We start from the raw sequence: 21,554 nt of genomic DNA, 5'->3' as shown, positions 1-21,554 counted from the left end.
ATGTTTTCTAGACCTTTAATCAGTTTTCTTGCTCTTCTCTAGACCTTCTCCAACTTTTCCACGTCTTTCTTGAAGGAAATGTGGTGCCCAGGACACAATACTCCAGTTGAGGCCTATGCAGCGCAGAGTAGAGCAGAAGAACGACTTCTTGTGTCTTGCTCACAGCACTCCTGTTAATGCATTCCAGAATCATGTTTGCTTTTTTTGCAACTGCATCACACTGTTGACTCATATTTAGCTTGTGGTCCACTATGATCCCTAGATCCCTTCCTAGACAGTCGCTTCCCATCTAGTCTCCTCACTCACTGTCTCACTTGCCCAATTTTCTATCCTGACACCTTTGATTTCCTCTACTCTTTTGAAGCTGATAATTTACAGAGTAACTGAGGAAAGATCACAAAAGAGGATGCAAGAACAGAAGGGAATTGTCTCTGAACTGAAAGAGGGAGAATAATAGGTACGTTTTAGAGAAACAATGAGAAAGGACATAAGAAAAGAAGGAAAATATTATTTAAGGTGGCTCGGTGAACTACTGTAATATGAGAATGTTAGGAAACTAGGGGATTTTTGTAACATCATGAAGAGAAGCTGTTCAAAAGAAGAATGGATAAAATGGTGGGAAACATAGGCCAAATTTTAAAAACATAGGTTGATTAATCCATATTTAAGTATTTAAATGAAATTTGAACATAGGAATGTTTAGCTGAACATGGGTCTGATCCAGTCTGGGAAGTCCTAACGTCCAGCTAGTCGAGCATTCTGTCTCGGATAGAATCATAGAACACTAGAACTGGAAGGGACCTCAAGAAATCATAAAGTACAGTCCCCTGCCCTCATGGCAGAACCGAGCACCGTCTATCATCCCTGATAGATGTCTGTCTAATCTGCTCTTAAATATGTCCAGTGATGGAGATTCCACAACCTTCCTAGGCAATTTATTCCAGTGTTTAACCACCCTGACAGTTAGGAAAAACTTCCTAATGTCCAACCTAAACTTCCCTTGCTGCAGTTTAAGCCCATTGCTTTTTGTCCTATCATCAAAGGTTAAGAGGAATATTTTTTCTCCCTCTTTGTAACACCCTTTTTGGTACTGGAAAGCTGCTGTCATGTCCCCTCTTAGTCTACTATCAGTACCAGATGTTTCCAAGACTGGCAGAAGAACTCTGCAGTAGGCAGAGGTGAGATATTTCTGCCTCCGCATAGATCTCTTCATGCTCTCTAAGCGTACGACTATGCTGCAACACTATTTTGAAATAACTAGCGCTATTCTAAAATAACTTAGTCCGTGTCTACAAAGCAGGCAGTTATTTCAAAATAGTGACAAAATACTGTCAAGCTGAAGGACTTATTACTCTGACGGCTGTAACCCTCATTATACAAGGAATAAGGGGAGTCAGAGGAAGAGTGCTCTATTTCGAAATAAGTGCTGTGTAGACGCTCCCTATTTCGAAGTAAGCTATTTCGAAATAAGCTACGCAATTGACGTAGCTCAATTTGCATAGCTTATTTTGAATTAAGCCTTGCTGCGTAGACGCACCCTAATAGTTAGAGATTGCTATAAACCCTGAAGTATGAAGTTTAATATCCATAATTTTTGTTGTCATTGATTAATTATGGCAACATTGGGTATTCTTGGTATACATATAAATATCCAATCACTTTTGTCAAGTTCTTGTCATAGAAAGTCATTGAGCCCAGTGCTTCTCTAGGTATTCGTGTTCTGTGACAAAAAGTGTTTCCTTGTATTGACTTTTAAATTTCTCACCTTTTAATGTAATTGACTGTCCCCTTGACCTTTTGTTAAAGAGACAGGGAGAAAATGGATTCTTCACTCACCTTCTCTGCACTATTCATTATTTTATATACTGTATATACTTGGTGATAAACCGACTTTTTTTGGAAAAAAAATCCTGCTGTGAAGAGCTAGGGGTCAGCTTATGAATGGGTTCTTCCCTCAGTTCAGGAAGCAGTACGGGGTGAAGGGCTTGCTGGCTGCCAGCACGGAGCTTCTCCACTCCCATTGGCTGGGAATAGCGAACAGTAGCCAACTGTGAGCTGAAAGCTTCCGTGCCTGCAACCTGGACATCCCTCAGCCGGTGCTGACGCTGACGAGCTGATACTGGAAGTCTGTATGCTGGGGTCAATTTATAAATGGGTCAGTGACTTTTTACCATTTTTTCTCTAAGTTTGGGGGGTTGGCTTATAAATGAACGGGCTTATGTTCGAGTGTACTTTTTTTTTATCATATCCCCCTTCTAAGGTAAACAATCCCTGGCTTTTCCATCTCTTCTTGTGAACATTTTTCCATGCCCTTGATCACTGAATTTATTTGGAGCTGGAAATATCCAGCCCTTCTGAAAATGAGGCTGCTTTTATTTACATGCTAAATAATGAAGCTAAAGGGGAAGATTTCAAAAGCTAAAATGGCACTTGAGTGCCTCTCGCCTGTTGGAAGTTAATAGAATTTAAGCACCTAACTGGTATTTGAGCCTTTGAAAATCTCCCCCCAAACTACCTGACTTTAGGCACCCAGCATTGACAGTTTGGGCTTCCATGTAAATATGATACAATCCTGCACTCTTAGGGTGTGTCTAAACTACATGGCTCCGTCGATCGAGCCATATAGATTAGGCTGACCGACAGAGGGAATCGCAGCTTCATTTAAATTTACATGGCTGCCGCGCTGAGCCGACAAACAGCTGATTAGCTGTTTGTTGGCTCAGCGCACTAGTCTGGACGCTCCCGCGCCGACCTGAAAGCCCTTTATCGACCTCCCTGTTATGCCTCGTAGGATGAGGTTTACCGGGGAGGTCAATAAAGGGCTTTCATGTCGACAGGGGAGCATCCAGACTGCCCCGATCTGCAGACAAACAGCTGATCGGCAGAGCGGGGCAGCCATTTAAATTTAAATGAAGCCATGATTATTTAAATTGCGGCTTCATTTCCCTTTGCCAAACAAACAAATCTACATGGCTCTGTCAACGAAGCCATGAAGTCTAGACGTACCCTTAGTGGGAAGGGACTAACAAGCACAGGAAGGTTTAGCCACCCTATCGTTCTGTAGACAGTGTCCAGTGACAGTGGTGGTGAAGTGAAAAATGAGTTGCAATGAAAAAAAACTTTATTAAAATGATAAAACAATAACGTCCTTAAATCTACTCTGTCTCTCTCTGCTTCACTCCAGATCAGGGGTGGGACTGGGAAATAAGCGGCCTGTGGGCCAGACACGGTTCTCCAGGGTTAGCCCCTGACAGGCCACTGACACTTTAACCAGCATGCCCACAGGTAGGGCCACTTGCACCTCCCATTGGCCATGGATCGCTGTACTTGGCCAATGGGAACTGTTGGAATTGATGTTTCAGTCTGTGATACTTCCCATTTCCCATTGGCTAGGAATAATGATCTGTGGCCAATCGGAGCTGCAAATATCTGTACCTGTAGGCACGCAGGTAAATAAAGCACCGATAGGCTAAATTTGGCAAACTGCATCTGGCATTTGGGCCACTTGTTGCTCACCTGTGGCCTAGACCCTTGCACAGTTTGCTTCTGCCTGGCTGTCTGCTATGTATTTAAGGAAATAGTATATAGATAGTCACAGGAAAGGCATCTTCCTTCTTTGCAAACATCATTTCTGACTTTTTTTGTCTCATCAAGTTGACACTTTGTATCATTTTTCTGTTTATCTCAGCTTCTCCGAACATTCCTCTGTCACTGATGTATCATCTGCAGATGCCCACTTATAGAGCATTTCTACTGTTGCCTTCCTGTTTATATGTTATCTTTTATAAAGGGAGCTTAGCTGTTAACTTTGGTGGAGTTCTGCTTCTACTTCTTGTATTGCTGTCAGTCCACTACTGGTTACTTAATTTCCATGTTTGAAACCAAAGCGCACATCTCTTAATCTTTCCTGTTTCGCCCTGAATTTGTTTCTGTGCTCTGGCAAATTGATTATTTAGTGCATATCTATTTTTGTTTCTTTCTTCTGCCCATCTATCACAGAATTTCAATAAAGCCGCACTTTGGCAAACTGCACCCCCACGCCAAAGATGATTTTTAGATTTGCAGTATACTTGGGGATCTGCCAATGAGATTCTTCTGCTACACCACGTGTAGTGCCAGCATAGATGATGTTATGCCGTGCATATACCGTTAGCAGAGTGATGAGCAGTGTCCTAACTGTCTGGGAATTCTGGTTTGTCTACTCTCAGCACTCACTATGGATGTAAGTGACTAGTCAACTATCCAAAAAGCCAGAGGAAGCAGCTGTCTATCAATTGGTATGTAAATAACTAGCTAAGAGATAAGGTGCCAGCAGATGGCACTCAAGAATATGTAGTATAGTTTCTGGGTTTTGTGGATCCAATAAACCCGTTGTATTCACTATAAATGGCTTCTTTCTGGACCTCTTAACACTTAAAGTTACTATTCTTTTACCAGAAGCAACACATTCATATACTTGCAATCTTCTGTAAGCCTATATGTAAAAGATTCATTGCCCTTTTGCATTCATTTAATCACACATGATGGTGTGTCAGTGCTGTGTTTCTTTATATATGACTCGAGGATTTACCCCGCATTGCTCGGGTCCTTAACTCAATTAATTGTTGTTTTTCTTCATTTAAACCATTGCTCTGGCATAGGGCTGGGGGTGATGGGTTCACTATGCAGGCTACCCCAGCAGCTTGGGGCCAGGTGTGACGTGCCTTCTGCATTACCACTGTATCGCCAGCAGGCACAGCTGGGGGAGGGGTGTATGTCCCTTGGCAAGTCAGGTCCAGGTTCATCGGTCCCCCAGCCAGAGTCAGGAATGCAGCAAACTGTGCACTTTCCCCTCGCTCCCTGATGAAAGGGAACAACCAATATTGTTCCTGTACAAATTACAAGGGGAAAGGAAGCTTCAGCCCCACCCACCCTTCCTCAGTGATGCTTGGGGATGGGAGGCTCAAAGCTAGAGCAATTCCAGATGAGGAGGGGGCACCCTGAGCCAGACCCTTTCACCTGCCTAATGAATCTGTCTCTTTTCTATATGGTTTTATGAGAAGCAATCCTATTCCAGGCACGTCACATTTTCCTGGCACAACCAACCACAATCTTGATTTAAGTTATAAGAGGCATACCAAATTTGGTGGTCCTGGCTCTGATCATTTAAGAGGAGTTCTTGAACAAACAGCTACATGCACAAACATATGCATTTTCTTAAATATATAGTAGAGGACATCTGGACTGTGCCTTGTCCTACCGTGAGGGCAGGGGACTGTACTGGATGGCCTTTCAGTTCTAGGATTCTATGATTAGGGCTATAAAAGCGGAGCAAAATGCTAAAAACAGCCCAGCAGCTGATGTGGTTTTCCACGATTTTTGGCCATTCATAAACAGGGAATTGTACTTGATTGAACAAGAAGTCTGAGCTCATCCAGAGGAAAATAGTCATGGTTTTACTTACCCAGCCTGGTAGAGCTGCTGATATAGTGCAGCATGTGTTGAATAAATTCATTTCATTATTTGGTCACAAGTGGTTGTCTAATATTCATTTTTCCTCTTGTCTTTTGAAACAGTTATTCAATCATTGACCCATGACTGTCACTTTTTATTTCAATGACACACTGACTATACAGGTAGGTGCCTATCTGTCCTAGTCCCGTTGAACTTGATTTCAGGAAAACACCCTACACCAGATTTGTTACCTTATTTCTGACTGAATTTTCTGGGTGGGTTCTTCTGTCATGCAGCTCCCCAACACAGGCTGCTACCAACTGTGGTAAATGTGATTTTCAGATGCTGTGTTTGAAATAGCATAAATTGTGACAGAGACCAGTGGAGGATGGGATGTCCAAAGTTTTGCCTCATGACAGGTCCTTAACTTGTGAACATGCATCTTTTCTTTATTCTGCTTTTTGCAGAAGAGTGTGAACTTAGAAAGAAATGACAGCTTTGCCTTCATATCTTTCAGCTTTTTTGCCTGCTGGTCTCCCAACCTGTTTGTGGTTGAAAAGTACATTTTGTGTTTTATATGCCCAAAGTCTAACCAAGAAGAGGTTGGCAAGGGCAGTTGGTTAAATCTGCACAAGGTCAGTCAGGATGTCTAATAATTGTCCTAACACTTTACCTGTTATGGAACAATAATGAGAGTTTTTTTCATTATTTTCGGGTGAGTGAACCTGGCAGATGCTGACAGCCAGCAGATGTGTAAAGTTCGAGGTGATTTGTAAGGGACCAGCTCATCTGACGCACAGTAATTGCATTGTGGGACATTGTCACTCAGAGTCTTGTCCTGTTCTGTCAGAATGAGGTAAAGGTCAGTTCAAAGAACTAGTGTAGGATAAGGGACAGCTCTCAACTGAAATTTTAAAAATTGATTTACATACATCCTGTTTACACACATTCACAGTGCAAGCAAAATCAAGAGTGTGCCCCTGACCTATGATTCAGGGATTAGTTGGGAGAAACTGTGAAGAATATTTGTAGTTTCAGACAGGTTTAAAAATTCTTCCTACTGTGTGTATTGAAGGAAAGTATGTCATCCAGCCTCTACCTGTTGGTCTTTAGTTTTTTACTAACCTATTCGTTTTTAGTTTCTTGACATAGAAATTTCTTTTGCGACTCTGCACTTTATTTCATAATGTTGATTACATTACAGTCAACACTTCCTCCTGTCTATTGCCTTCCATGTCAGTATAAACAATATTTTAAAAATTAATTATGCAGCCTTAAGAACTGTGCAAACTCTTGTTTCATTTCCAGATTGCTTTGAAAGGCCCTTGAGAAAAGTTTTTGCATCAGAAATAGGTTATATAGGTTTGCTGTCTTTGATGTGCCAAGAGGAAAGAACTCAATTTTCCCTGTTAAAATGTCACCCTAAACTCACAAGCAAAGTCTGAGTTCCATGGGTTCCTACACAGAGTTAATTGGCAAAGCAGAAGTGGGACTACAGGCCATGTTGGAAAATGTAATGTGATTTGACAAGGGACCCCCCTCAGTCAAAAAATCACAAGCGAAAAGCAGACTTAGAATGTCCATGTCTATGTGGCAAGTGCAAAAATCTTCACAAAGCTGTTCAGACAGTTCATGGGTACATGTAGTCCAGTTGGTGGTGGGACTTTGCCCACCAAGACTCGGGGGGTTTCCCCCCTCAAAATCAGTGGTGGCCACTGCCTCATTTACACCCACCTAGCATAGTCGCACTTGGGGAATCAGAAAGCCCAATAGTTCAGGCGCTCAGGCCTACTGTCAGGCTGAGCAGACAGTCAATAGCCCTGTCCCTCACTCACGGTGGGCAACAATAGTCTAGGAGGTTCAGGTCTAGGTTCAATCTGAGCTTTTAAACAAGCAGTCAGTGAGCCCACATCCTAGTTCAGGACAGGTCAACAAACAGTTTAGGCAGGTTCAGGCCAAGGTTCAGGCTGGACCTTTAAACAAATAGTAAGTCCAAGCCCTAGCTCAGGGTGGAGCAATCAACAGTTGGGGTCTCCTAGCTCTAGCAGAGAGTCGACAAGTGCAGGCGGTTTGCCTAGAGTTGTTGGGGGGACGCTGGTTCACCTGCTCCACAGCGCAGTGCCCTAACAGTGGGCTATCCTTGGCCACTTCCTAACTCTACCTCTGGACATAGCTGGCTCCTGGCTCCATGGCAGGTACTTTGGGTCATTGGGGGCTGGAGTCTGTCAGGTTTGGCAGTTACTCTGGGTCAGAGTCTGTTTGTGGTCCTGGTCAGTCCTCGACTTCCTTTAGCTCTGTAGCATGGTCCTACTTCTGGAAAGGCATCTGGCCTCTCTGGCAGCTGGGCTACAACTGAGCTCCTGGCCCAGCCTTTTGTACTTCCTGTCCTCATCCCTGACTTCCAACAAGATGGTGCCTGGGGCAAGGCTCTGCCAGCAGGGCTCAGGGAGGGGTTCGTTGCCTCAGTGGGCTCCCACTCCGCCTCACTACAATACACAGTAATCGTTAATGATCCTCTGCTTAGTTGTGTATTTTTGATTTTTAATACTTCTAGAGTTGGAGTCAAATATTTGTCACAGCAGTGATACAATTGACATTGCTGGAGCCCTGATCATTTCATTATTTGTATTCTAGTTCTTTATTATTTTTGTTACTGTAATGCTTCAGAGCCTTAATCATAGACCATTGTGTAAGTGCTCTACAAACAGAATAAAACAGTTATATCTGCCCCTGGAAGCTTACAATCTGTGTATCAGACAGGAGACAACCAATGGCTGCAGACCAGTGGTGCCCAAACTTTTCCTATTGTCCCCACCCAACCAGTAATGGAATCTGTCCTTTCCATTATTGTGCAGTTGGCTCAGCAGAGGAGCTCTGGGGCAGAGCTGGGTATGGTGAGAACCGGGGCTAGAGCTGGAGTTGGCCTGAAGGTGGAGAAGGAGTAAGGGCAGGACTGGGGTGGGAGTGACCTGACCTGGGACAGAGCGGGGCTGGTCAGGAGCATGGAACAGAGTGAAAATATGACTGGGACCGGAACTAGGCAGGGGGTGGAGGTGAGCTGAAACGGCGCAGGGTGGAGTGGAGTTGGGCTGGGGGCAGGGTGAGTCTGGGTACTTCTCCCTCCCAAACAGTAGGGCTGACAGTCACCACTGGTCCCAGGGCAAGATGTGGGAGGGCAGCTCCACACTCTGGAAGGGGCATAGCCTCAAGTGGAAGGGGCGGGGCCTCAGGCAGTGAACCTTTAGCACTGTCCAGACTGTGGTGCGCGCCTACCGCCCCCCCCCCCAGCCCTCAGAGCAGAGCACCAGCGCTTTGATGGAAATTCAGAGGAGCTTGGGGCTCCAGCTGCAGTTACAGTAGGTGTGGCTGGTAATTCTGGGCCTCTTTGAATTGCTGGGCCCCTGGGGCAATTGCCCTCTTTGCACCCCCATTGGCAGGCCTGCTCTCAAACATTCCTCCATGGCATTCTACGTGGGCATGCCTCACAGTTTGGGGACCATTGCTATAGAAAGATGGAGGAGTATTACCAGTCTTGACTGGAGCTAGTAGTTGCTACAAGTGTGTTGCTGTGTTTTTTATTTTAATAAGGGGAGGATTAGTATGTTTATACCTGCAGGTAATTTTTTAAAATTAATTATTCTTTAGCTGATAAGGTTGGGTTCTTTTCTGAGGAGATTTGTGGCAAATCATTTGATCTTTACTTTTATCTTCCTTTCTACTATCTCCAAACCCCCACGGACTTGCTAACATTAGCAATTACTGGTAACTTTCCCTGTAGCCAATTCTGACAACTTCTGACCATTGATTGCTGAGCCAATTTAATGGCACAGGATTTCTCATTTCTGTTAGCCAGTGCAGGGACATTGGTTTCAAATATAGTAAGTATTGTCTTGCTTTGCATGGCATCTTGTGTTCAACAAATGCAATTGTTCAATTCTTGTTTTGTAACACATCCACAGGTGAAATCCTGACCCTGTATTGACTTCAAGGGACCAGGATTTCACCCCATGTGTGGAATGACTTTACAGTCAAGTTCTTTGACAATTACAAAGTTCACAGTTGTGTAAGGGGAAGGAGTAGTGGCACAAGGGTGTGAAAGAAAGACAAATATTTCTATTCAATGTTGATACAGTACATCCAGGAAGATCAGCCCATAGAGGAGAATGTAGACATGAGGCACCCAAACTATGCCTCATCTGAGGTGCTCTGGAAGCATTTCCAAATCCAGATGTTTGATTGGGTGCTTGATTTTCTTCACTAAACATTTTTGGGGAACTATTATTTTCTTTTTCGTAGACATTTTCCAGAAGGGTGAAAAAAATCTATTTTTCTGACCAGCTCTACTGAACTCATTTTATGCAGTTACTTACTTCTGTTGAGATAAACACTAACACTCATTGGCCTGACTTTTGTCTTTCAAGGCAAATACTTTTGTCTTTCATAGTCATCAAAAGATAGGGTTGATATTAGCATTGTTAAATACTTCTGAATGGATCCTGTATGGTCATGAGTTTCAGAAGTGTAAGTGTTTTCCTTATAACATTCCAAAGAGAAGACTTAGAAAATTCAGGAAAAAAAACCCTTTTATTCACCTCCATTGAGCTGAACAATAACTTTTGCTCCATACATTATAGCCTATCAAGTTGCTGTGATTTGCAATAAAATGTGATGGCTTAACATTGTTCTAGAACTCATTTTATTGCCCTTTGAGGAAATAAACAGTAGATTTTTTTTTTTTAGTTATCACAACGATGTTTCAGCCAATCATGAGCTATGACTTTTTCCAAGGATGTGACAATACTATTTATATTTAAATTGTTTTAACTGTAAAACACTCCCTAAAGTTTTGTTGTGTATATGTAAAATATATTGTTTTGTTTTTTAACTGCACCTGAAACCATGTTTGGAATAACAGATGTGAAATACTGTCATCTAACTGTCACACCAATTGTTCATTGTTCTGAGAAGGTCACATCATAATTCATTAACAATAATTATTCCCTGGGTACACCCTGCACTTCTTCACTCAATTGCTTCATTAACTTGTGAGCGAATCTCACATTCACTGCTCTAATCAATGAAGATATATTTATAATGTACAAGTGAATGCTATTAGTTACAATATATTAACTGCTTAATTTAAAATAGAAAAGCGATCTTTATGAAGGGCAATTAAGCACTAAGTGTAATTGATAATTCACATACCTATGATTAGGAAAGACAAATAATAAGAAAGAAATGAATCATCTGTGTTATTGAAGAAGACATTGCCAGACAGCCTAAATGTGTAGAGGGGACACCCTACATTAAAATCAGATTTCTAAGAATTCTTTCTGATGGAAGATTCTTCACTAGATATATTTTATCTAACGAATGTTGCTGTTTATATCATGCTACTATGAACTTCACTGGGGGAAAGAGTCCCACATTTTGTCCTCTTGAGAGGAGAAACAGATCAGAATGATCCTTTCCTTACAGAAAAAATATTGTTTCTTCTTGCAACATTTTAATAAGAACTTGTAAGATTAGTCTCAAACAATCATACACTGGTGCTTATGGTTAGGCACGTAAATCCATATTAATTCAGTCTTTTTGGCAAGATTTTTTTAAAAGCAACTAATGATGCAATGTGGCTCCATTTCTGGGTGCCCAACTTGAGAGACCTTTCAAGGGCCTGATTTTCAGAAAGTCATCAGGGTTTATCCTCTGAGAATTAGCTGCTTTATGTTATTTTAGGTCAGGCAACAAAAACTTGAGGTACTCGTATTGCTTTTGGAAAAAGCTCATCCTTTATGTCATGTCACAGGGTAGGGTAATGAAATAACTAACTATGACTGTAACAAAGCACAATAATAACAGCTAGATCTGGTGTTGCACCTTTCATCTATAGATCTCCGAGTACAATACATATGAGGAAATTGGGAACCACATCAGTGAGTGCTTCTCACCTGTGTGCAGCTCCCAACTGATTTATTTTTTTGTGGATCCAGCCCCCGACCCAAAAAAGGTTCCTCCTACTGCATTATAGGGTTGATCATTGGATTGGGTTCAGTAAGTGGGAAGGTGCACGTTGGAGTTAAAATGCTACTACATGATATCATCATACTAACCTTTGTCATTATGGATATATAAGACCTCAATTGTTGAGTGCAACTGTCTGGACCAAAAGCTAAAAGGTACCAATCTAGGTTTATTTCTAGTTCTGCCACACAGCAGGAAAGTATATATGAACTGCCTGGAGGAGGGCAATTCTGCTTAATCACTGGGACTCTGCTGGTGTAGGTTGCCTGTGAAACGAGCTGAATCAAAATTCTAGGGTGCCCTGGCCAGATTCTTTCTGTTTTGTGCTGACCACTTTCTGGACTGGGTCACTAGGCTCCAGGCCTCATGTACAGTTTGAACTCCCCTGTGGAGAGCTGCCCATCATAAGTGGAACACAGCCTGGAGGGAGCTCAGCTGAAGCTGAAGGTAGACTGCAGTTGTAAGTCCTAAATACTACCCTAGATCTAAAGGTACAACCAGTAAGCCACCTTCTGTGATCCATGGTCATGCCTGGCCCCAGGATGGTCATCTTTAAAATCTTTGCAAACTGTTATTAAGGGTGCATCTACACAGCACCCTTAGCTCAAAATAAGATACACAATTTGTGCCAAGCAAATTGCATATCTTATTTTGATTCTATTTCAGAATAGGCTATTTTGAAATTTGGCAGGTCTACACAGCGTCAAATTTCAAAATAACACACTATTTTGAAACATCCCTTATCCCTCATGGAACAAGGTTATGGGGATGCCGAAATAGCGCATTCGCTATATTTCACAATAGCGGACATGTTCAGAAGATGCAGGGTAGCTATTTTGGGATACCACTGGTATCTCAAAATAGCCTTGCAGTGTAGAGGTACTCTAAGTGTAGTAACTGAGGGGGATGAGTGTTCATAAATGGGGGCTACTGGTCTTTTACATGTGTATTATAATTCTGAGTTTGATTCTGAGCTCCTTGTGGTGGGAGCTTGTCCTAGGATGGGCTTGTAAAGCACAGTTGCTTTTGTTACACTGTGTTAAAAGTAAACAATAATACTTCTGTGTCATTATCCCTGTGCTTAAAATGTATTCCTCCCTTTCCTCCCTACCCTAGGTATACATGGTCTTTGAGGTGGTAAATCTTTCCCTCCTTGCACCTGATTAGCATTTCCACTTGTTTTACACAACAGGATCAAAGCTTCTGGCCTGAAGTTGCGGTTCTGCACCAATGAAACCCAGGCCACTCGAGACAAGTTTGTGAAGAAGCTCCAGCGGTTGGGGTTCAACATTTCGGTGAATGAAGTCACCGCCCCGGCACCAGCAGCCTGTCGCATCCTGAAGGAGCGAAACTTGCGGCCACACCTCCTCATACACGACGGTGGGATTTTGAGGCTAATACAGATTAGCAGCTCAGTATGCGGTAGATTGACAGCCAGTTTGGGTCAGGAGAGATGTCACTTTTACTGAGAAAATTGCAAGGATAAGAACGCCTGGTTGATATTTTCCTGTCAGGAAAAGCTCTTTAATTCCATTTTCTCCAGCAATGTAGCTGTAAATGTCAGTGATGGGGCCAGATTCAGTTTTCATTTGCCCTGATGCCACCCAGTAGAGCTGTAAGTAGGTGGAATAACTTAGTCGCAGCAGAAAAGCACAGCTATCAAGGCTTTTTCTGTAAGGAACAATGTTTATAACAAGCAATAAAAGGGAGAGCACACAGGCAAACAGAGTAAACAAAAACCTCAGCATCCTGGGTTTGCAGTCTTATCTTCCTAATGGTAGTCTCCCCCTGCTGTGTCCCAAGCAGCCTTTATCTGTGCAAAGGAGAGGGAGGCTGAGCTTCATGTCCCTTCTTCCTCAGGGATTGGGCATTGTGATGTCTTGGCACCTTGTCATGTTGAAATGGTCCCAACTGATCTGCTGGAAGATGGTGAAATTGCATACCGAGGGTGTCTCTGCAGTTCCATTGTGCTGGGGACCTCCTGATCACAAAAAACTGAATTTTGCTCTTGTAGTGTATTATGGGCAAATTCTTTGCTTGCATAGATACATCTAGATACATGTATGCCTGGGCTACCCGGACTTTGTGTACAGGTGCCCACAGATAAGAAGGCACAGTGTGCCAATTTACTCTTCCCCTGAAATAACTGTGCAGGCAGTGAAGTAGGGAATGATGGATCCTTGGCTTTGACTCCCCAAAATTCCACCAATGCCATCACCATACGTACTGGGGTGTCTCAGTTTGCTCCTGATGTAGGCCAACCAAAGTTTACTACCCAGTGCCTCCTGGGGCTACTCCTGGTTGGGGCAATATATGCACCATCTTGCTCAGGGAGAAGCCAGAAGACACAATATAGCTCTGGTTTTGCAGAACAGCCGCCTAAATTGGCCCAACGTCTGAATTAGGCTGTCACTGGTGAGCTCATGTTGTGTTATTCTGACACAAAGAGAGAGATCAGTTTATCAGGACTGCAAAAGCTAGCCCTTTCCAGGAAAGGTGGGGAATAAAATCACAGGACCTTGTAAAATTAAAATGCAAGAGTTTTTGGACTTGGCCTACTCTTTTTTTTTTTTTTTTTTTTTTTTTGTAAAATATGACTAGAATGAATGAATGATGTATCATTTATTAAAACAATATGCTCAGTTTCTGTGGGTGCATAAATCAACAAGGTGACATTGTTTAAGAGAGAGCAGATTCTTCAGCATGTGAAAATCATCTGATGGGATGTATTGGTTATCAATGGAGACTGACTAGAAGCTGGAATCTATGGAGGGTCTTCTAGAGGGAAATGGAAAAAGCAGAATTTCACTCTACCTCCCAAACAGAAGAAAGAACATAACTTAGGAAAACTCCTTTATCAAAATGCTCATCATTGGAGTCCTGTCCTATGCTCTAACTCTGCAATCATGCTGTCCTCTCTTAGAAAGGGGACAGTGGGTTACCATATCCTTATGGTTTCTGAAAAGGATACTCTCAGGGCCTGGTGTGGGAGATCTATTTGACTTCCTTCCTCAGACTCTAGATTGTGGAAAAGGAGGGTGCGATGGGACAAAAAGCATCTCATTTCATTCAACAGTAACCTTTCAGTCAATTAAAGAGAGTTATAAACAGGATCCTAGGGAAACAGAATCTCTCTAGTCCTTCTCAATAAGACATAGGGTTTGATTCAAAGCATAGTGAAATCAGTGAGAGTATTTTTGTTAACATCATGGGCTTTGGATGAGGTCCAGAATCCTTAAGGGAGATGGTAGGCAGTATTTAAGGAAGGGAAGATGTGGAAAGACCCTCAGGGAAATCATAGGATGCAATGGAAATTCCAGGGAAGAGAAAAGGAAGGACACCAGAAAGGTTATTAGGCTGCTAAGTCAGTTTATCTTGACGGTCCCATTTGGAAGGTGTTATTTTGGGGAATGCAGGACTGTGCTGTGTTTTGTTTTACCAATTCAAACTCCTTTCCAAAATGTAACTAAAACGCTGATCTTTAGCTGTGTGTCTGAGTCATTCTAAGAAACTGTTGCATGCCTGCCCTCTCCTATACATGCATCCCTTTATCGAAAAACCAAAGTGCTTGTATATTGTTACATTTTGGGAATCTATAGTACTTCAGTTCTAGGAAGAAATACATCATTGGAGCCTAGAAACTGAGACCTTGCAAGTGGGAAATCATTGTTGTGATACAGGAAAGCTGTTTTTTGCCTTCTTTATGCCTTTGTAATATTGAGGTTTTCTCTACGTCAGTGTGAAATTTTGCTAACCTTCTCCCCATGTGCTGTGGGGTTGTTGTGCTCCTTTTGTGCCCCTTCCTGCCTGCGCCCCATTGTGGAGGGAAGGTGCATGAGCTGTAGAACCGACTGCAACTGGTAACCCAAAAGGGATGTGTCAGCCAATGGTCAAGGCAGTGTGTGGAATGCGTGTGTGTTATACACCCGAATCTTCAACTGCTAGAATTCAAGGTTCCTTTGCAGCGGGAGGCCTAGGGAAGGCCGACGGGCGCCCCAAAGTTTTACGTCCATGTCTTTAGCTGCTAGGACCGGGGTCCCTCCGCAGCGGGCAGCCTATGGAAGGCTGACAGGTGCCCCACGGATCTGTCCCCTGTAGGCAACACGATCCAAATGCCCAGCTCTGCCTGCGTCTGCTCCCTATGACCAGCTGGAGTTCTTTTAAATTGTGTTTGGTTCTGTTACAGTAACTGAAGGAGTCAGGTTAAAGCTTAACCAGTTACAGGTTTATTAAAGAAGCTTATAAATCATATGGTTACAATGGCTATTGCTCTATTTCTTAACTGCTAGCAAATATAGATCTTAAAAATGGTTACAAAGAAAATAAAGATAGAAAATAGAAATAATGGTACCAAGTGACAGCTTATTCTTTAAAGAGCTCTAAGTCTATGTGTACACTTAAGACAAAGAACACATCCAGGTATAATTTTTACCCCCTTCTGTGCCTCTCGACTCCAACATATCAGGCCAGGGCCAGTCCCTCAATTCCTAGGAAAGACGAATACGAGGTGGGCGTCCCCGTGGAACCTCGGGAGGCCAATCACCTAACCCGACCAGCAGATAGATGGTAGATTGTCGCTCAGAGTAAGTGTGCTGCTTATACCCATAGGGGCCCGTATCCTCTTTCTTATCTAAGATGCCAAATTGGGTTGGTCCGTCTTTGTGACGCCAGTTCTTAAAAGCAAATTTCAACTTAATTTACACTTGCAAGAGAGATAACTAAATTGTGACTACTGGATATTCTTTACTGGGCGGGAGATTCCTCCCCCCGGACGAGTGTGTGTTCGTATCAATATAGGTGCCAGCCAAGGCAGTTCTCGCAGCCTCGAGGTCAACAATTGGCGTATCTCTGTTTACAGCCATCCAGGGTCACTGTGAGCTAGCATATCCGGGCCTTCTGTCAAGGCTTCAAAGACTATGCTGATTTTACTGCTCTGTGTGTGTCCTGTGTGCTCCAGGCAAGCAAGATGGATGTTACAGGTGGGGGTTCCTGTCTGGCTACAGGATGGCATGTATATATTAACCTGTATTTCATATTTCTGCCTGTCTAGCAATGAATAGAGGAAGGACACAAAACTAGAAGAAAAGTAGCAATCTCCATTGTTTCTTACACAAGATGTGTGATTTGGTTTGGTTTGGTATTTTTCTCTTTAGAGCTGGTCCCCGAATTTGATCAGGTTGATAAAGCAAACCCAAACTGTGTGGTAATTGGAGATGCAGCAGACAATTTCTCCTACAAAAATCTCAATGAAGCTTTCAGAGTTCTGATTGGCCTGGAGAATCCCATTCTCATATCCCTGGGAAGAGGGTGAGTATAGCACTGTTAGTTATTACGCATAGACGTGTATATTTTGCTAGCATTCCTGGTCTGTTTGTACATACCTGTCACTGGACCTCATGAATCCCATTACTCTTCTGCTGACTCTGTGACTGAGCTTTTCAAAGCCAACTGGGGGAAGTAGCTACACAATTCATGGGTGTAAGGAACTGTGGCATAGATGGTCTGGCCTGATGGTCGCACATGGGTTGGACTGCATGTTGGGTATGGTAACTGCTGAGCAGAAGTTGGAAGAATGGCAGGAACCTGGTTCAGTAATCAAGAGTCAAGCTCAGAGACTGGTTTTTAGATGTAGTGCCAGGCTGTAGTCAGGAGGCAAGAGTCAGGGTCAGAGTGAGGTAAGGATCAGAGACCAAAGATCAGGACACAAGGTGAAATCTGGAGTTACAACTGAATTGCTCTCCCACCTCTGTGTGATTGCTTAGACAGCTTCTTGAGGTAATCCCAGGTGTTTAATAGGGCACCTGGCCAATTTGAGAGTTCCACAGTACTGTCATTTTGGCTTCCTTGAATACCTGTGGGCACGTATTCTTCACTATACTCCTTGGTGGCACTGTGGCAGCATCCCCCATCCCAGGCTCTGCATATCTGAGTTCTAGTCCATGGACATGAATCCCCTTCTTTGGGGTGCCAGACTTGGTTTATCAAAGTGGCCTTGATGAAACCTTTTTTACCAGGTCAGGAGCATGGCCCTGGGCAGCAAGTTCCCAAGAGCATTTTTCAGGGGCCATAGCCCTCCCAATCAATTAGGTAATGCAGTCTCCCCCTGTGCAGTTTAGTGTCAAGGGTATTATGATATCCGTTCCTCATGCCCTTGGACCTGGACTGGCAGGGGCAGCTGATGGGAGCAATCTGTAAGGCTTCAGGAAGGATAGATGGAAAACAGGATGTAAGGTATTGAGGGAGCTGTAATTTGAAGGGGAAGAGGTTGATTTGCTGACCGATACGGACGAGTCCAAGGAACTGGTAGTCTAGTTTGAGGGATGGCCTGTCAAACAGAAGTGTTTTGCTGCAAGCCAGGCATTTGACCCACCATGAGAGCTGAGCTTTCCTGGTGTCAGTGATCTGTGTACTGCGTCTAGTCCCTTTTCACATGCATGAGCGCCTTATGCATGCATGAGTGCCTTATGCATATGAAGCCACTATAGACTAAGTTTGGGGAGGATCATCAGTTGGTTCTGAAAGTTGGTAACAAGGTTCCTTATGTCCAAGTGAACAGCAAGTCAACTTTTCACTTTGAGGTTTATAATACTGATCACACCAGAAATCTACTACCTGTAATATGTATTTAAAGGCCATGCTCATATAAACGTCGGCGGATACGTATGGAAACAGTTTGTCCAATTAGGGCTTAAAAGTTGTGATGATGATGCCGGATTTTATCATGTGGGTTGATGGGCCTTTTGTTGACTGCAGTAGCATTCAACTGACAAGTGCTATTTGTACTACCATACAGACAAAGATTTTGTATATATGCACCTCTTCGGAGTGTTGGCAGGTTCAGGGCCTATTCAAATTTACAACACAAATAGATGTCCGTTAATGTTGCAAAAGCAGTATTATGGTGGACATATATTCTGAACCAAGTGATGGAGATGAAAATTCCATTGGCAGATTCCTGCAAAGCAAGCAGTATGTTTTTACAAGTTCATTAGCTTGGAGCTAAGCTGAAGACTGTAAGGCAAGGGGGCACTTGTCTGACAGGATGGCTGTGAAATCTGATTCAATTGGTGCCCAAAGATATTAGTTATCTACAGACCATCAATTACCAGTGCATGCTTTGGTTCTGAGCAGTTTGAACATCCCTCTACAAATTACGCAGGCGATTCAAATTCTTATGCAACTCTCACATATGTTGTGCATCTGTGTAATTCTGTTGATAGAGTTACTCCCAGTTGACACCCGCATGAAACAGAAATTACACCCACTGTCTGTGTGCTTAAAACGGAAAGAGAACTAGGTGGCAACATTCAGCTTTAAGATCATTCGAATAGTGTAACAAGGAAATCATCAGGCTTATTACAATTTACACAAGCTGAGAATAGAGCCCAGACCTACTCTAAGTGAAATTAATGGGAGTTTTGCCATTGGTTTTGACAGGAAGGAGAACTGTCTCAGAAGAAGAGATGAATGTTCAATCGTGAATTCTCATGAAAAAGATCATGAAATGACATTTTTGCTTTTCCACTTTTTACAAGATACTATATTTAATATAGGTTGAAACTCTCTTAACCAGTATTCTGTGGTCTAGCAACCAGACCACGGGTGTTCCAGGGCCAGAGAATCCCAGTGGAGGGATAGTGCCAGGGCTGCAGGAGCCCCACGTGTGGCAGTGGGGCATCCCAGAAGGGATTCAGGAGCCCCATGTGCAGCAGCAGGAGCTCAGTGTGCAGAGGTGGTGGGGCTGCCCAGAGCGGTACTGAGAGTCTGGTGCGCGAAGGCAATGGGGCTTCTGGGTGCTGCAGCAGGAGCCTGGTGTGCGCATGGGTGGTGGAGTTGCTTGGCCCCTCAGCAGGAGCCCGGGGAGCAGAGGCAGCAGGGTTGCCCAGCGCAGCAGCAGGAGCTGGGAGTGACAGCAGGAGCCCGGTGCACAGAGATGGCAGAGCTGCCCAGTAGGGCAGCAGTAGAGCCAGATGGGAGGGCTGTGATTGGGCCAGGGCTGGAGGCTGGTGAGCAGAAATGAGTACCTCTGGTCTGGCAAAATCTACATATAACTTTAGCCTGAAAAAACAAAATTTCAGACCCACTGCTGAGTAGAAAAAAAATCCCAGATGAACTTCATGAGCCACAAAGACAAATCTAATGACCACATTTAAAAAAATAACTGGTTTGTAAGTTATTTTTAAAAGTCTTTACTTGATTTTACATTTGTACATGACTTAATTTTTCTTTTTTGCAGAATAGGCAAATTGCAAGCCATCATGGTGCCTCTACACAGCAGGGCTTAACTCAAAATAAGCTATGCAAATTGAGCTACACCAAAATAAGTGATGTGTAGACGCTCCCTATTTCAAAATAGAGCACTCTTCCTCCAACTTCCCTTGTTCCTAGTACAATGAGGGTTACAGGAGTCAGAGTAAGAAGTCCTCCAGCTTGACAATATTTTGACACTATTTTGAAATAACTGCCTGCTGTGTAGACATGGACTAAATTATTTTGGAATAGTGCTAATTATTTTGAAATAGTGTTGCAGTGTAGACATACCCTAAGTATGAGTTGCCAGTATTTATAGGAAGACAAATCAAAGAACGGTGTTCAGTTTTGCCCTCAGCATGGTCAAGTTACCCCAGAGCTTTTAAGCTTATTCGGTACATTTATATTTTTTCTTATTACAATGGTAATTCACATTAGCACAGATCTTTAAAGTTTTCCTGATCAGACTGCAGACAGGTCCCTATATGACAGAAAAAATGTATGATGAGCCGTCAGATAAGATTTTATGCGTTATCCTTCTGCCATTTTCGATTATTCAGCACAGCGTCTCTTTAAAATGGCCACTTGACCTTTGCTAGAACAGCCATTAACCTTCTATAGTCTAGCGTAAACAGCTTAATTTTCTGACAGTGGCATGACAGAAGAAATTACAAAGCCAATTCCCACTCTCAGCCCAAAACAGATGCTAAATGTAAATCACTCCATTTTCAGGAGGAGGGCATTCTGCTTCAGTGACTGTCTGTGACACACTTGCTTTCTAGAGAATGAACCAAAACTTTAGAAGAAATAAGTCAAGTTGCTTCAAGATATTCTGTATTTTTGTTTAATTACTCTAATTCCATATGTGAAGAGTTAGGGCAGTTCATTGAAGCTTTTTACATGGCACTTCAGATCTCTGACCCTATTCCTGACATCCTTTGTGAGTGTATCTCTCGTACAACTTCTCTTTCCAAGGTCTTCAGACCCATCTAGCAGGCTATCTAGCTTAACAGTTTCTATAGCATCCCTTTCTGTAGGCTCCAAATGAAATTTGAGCTCACAGAATTTGAACATAAGATGTATTTAAAAAGAATCTTTAATTAAAAAAATTGATCAGCTTGTTCCTAACTTGAGACAACACAAATAAATAAATGCACATGGGATTCAAAGGCTTATCACTTTTCATGTCACAGATCTATAATGTAGGGTGATTCCATTTTACATTTAGAAGAACAGCGTTATTTACAATCAGCTGACTACACTATGTACAAAAGTGATGACATTGCTGGTTCTCAATCTTTTTATTTATTTTTCTGTGTATTCTTCTAAGTGAAAAGTTGTAGGGACTTTTCACCCGTATTGAAGAATCCACAGAGAAAATGTGTCAAGAGATATCAACACAACAGATTTAACTTTTCCTGAGCGGCCTCTAAGCTGTACTCCTGCAGGTCAATAATCCACACACTAAGATGGTTTTTCCATTTCCATTATGGTCTATTGAGCCTTTGAGATAAGAAGTTGTCACTACAGCTTCTGGGGCCAAGAATGAACATTAAAAATAAACAAAAAACCCCATCACCACCAACAAAAGCCCTATATTGCACAACAGACAAAAGGCTCCTTGAGAGCCAGTGGTATTTATCTCTATTTTAGTTTTGCATTAATAATCTGCTCTTTAATTACTCAAAAATAACTATGACTAAATTAGCTTTACAAAAAGCTGTGAACTCCCCAGTAGGACTTCTCCAGCTTGAAGAAAACAGGCTGCCGTATATAAGCCAAAGTACTGTGTCCCAGCTGCTGGAACGGATGGTACTTCTCCTGTCCAGTCAACACAGTGGATGATTCTA

At 42.8% G+C, this 21,554-nt stretch overlaps 1 protein-coding gene across 6 annotated transcripts in view; it reads left to right on the top strand.

The window, feature by feature from the left end:
• The window catches only part of LHPP (phospholysine phosphohistidine inorganic pyrophosphate phosphatase), a 222,017-nt gene that overhangs the window by 17,943 nt on the left and 182,520 nt on the right, over positions 1-21,554 (top strand). For all 6 annotated transcript variants that reach the window (XR_012905669.1, XR_012905670.1, XM_075935299.1 and 3 more), the window contains exons 2-3: positions 12,647-12,834; positions 16,608-16,761. Coding sequence is in view for 4 of the 6 variants with exons in the window: in XM_075935299.1 (XP_075791414.1) it covers positions 12,647-12,834; positions 16,608-16,761 (342 nt within the window). In the remaining 2 variants the exon portion in view is untranslated. The remainder of the gene's footprint in view (positions 1-12,646; positions 12,835-16,607; positions 16,762-21,554) is intronic.

The sequence above is a fragment of the Pelodiscus sinensis genome, chromosome 8, assembly GCF_049634645.1.
Source record: "Pelodiscus sinensis isolate JC-2024 chromosome 8, ASM4963464v1, whole genome shotgun sequence".
Lineage (NCBI taxonomy): Eukaryota > Metazoa > Chordata > Testudines > Trionychidae > Pelodiscus > Pelodiscus sinensis.
Note: the sequence above shows the minus strand (reverse complement) of the source record. Positions and strands in the feature narration are given on the sequence as shown.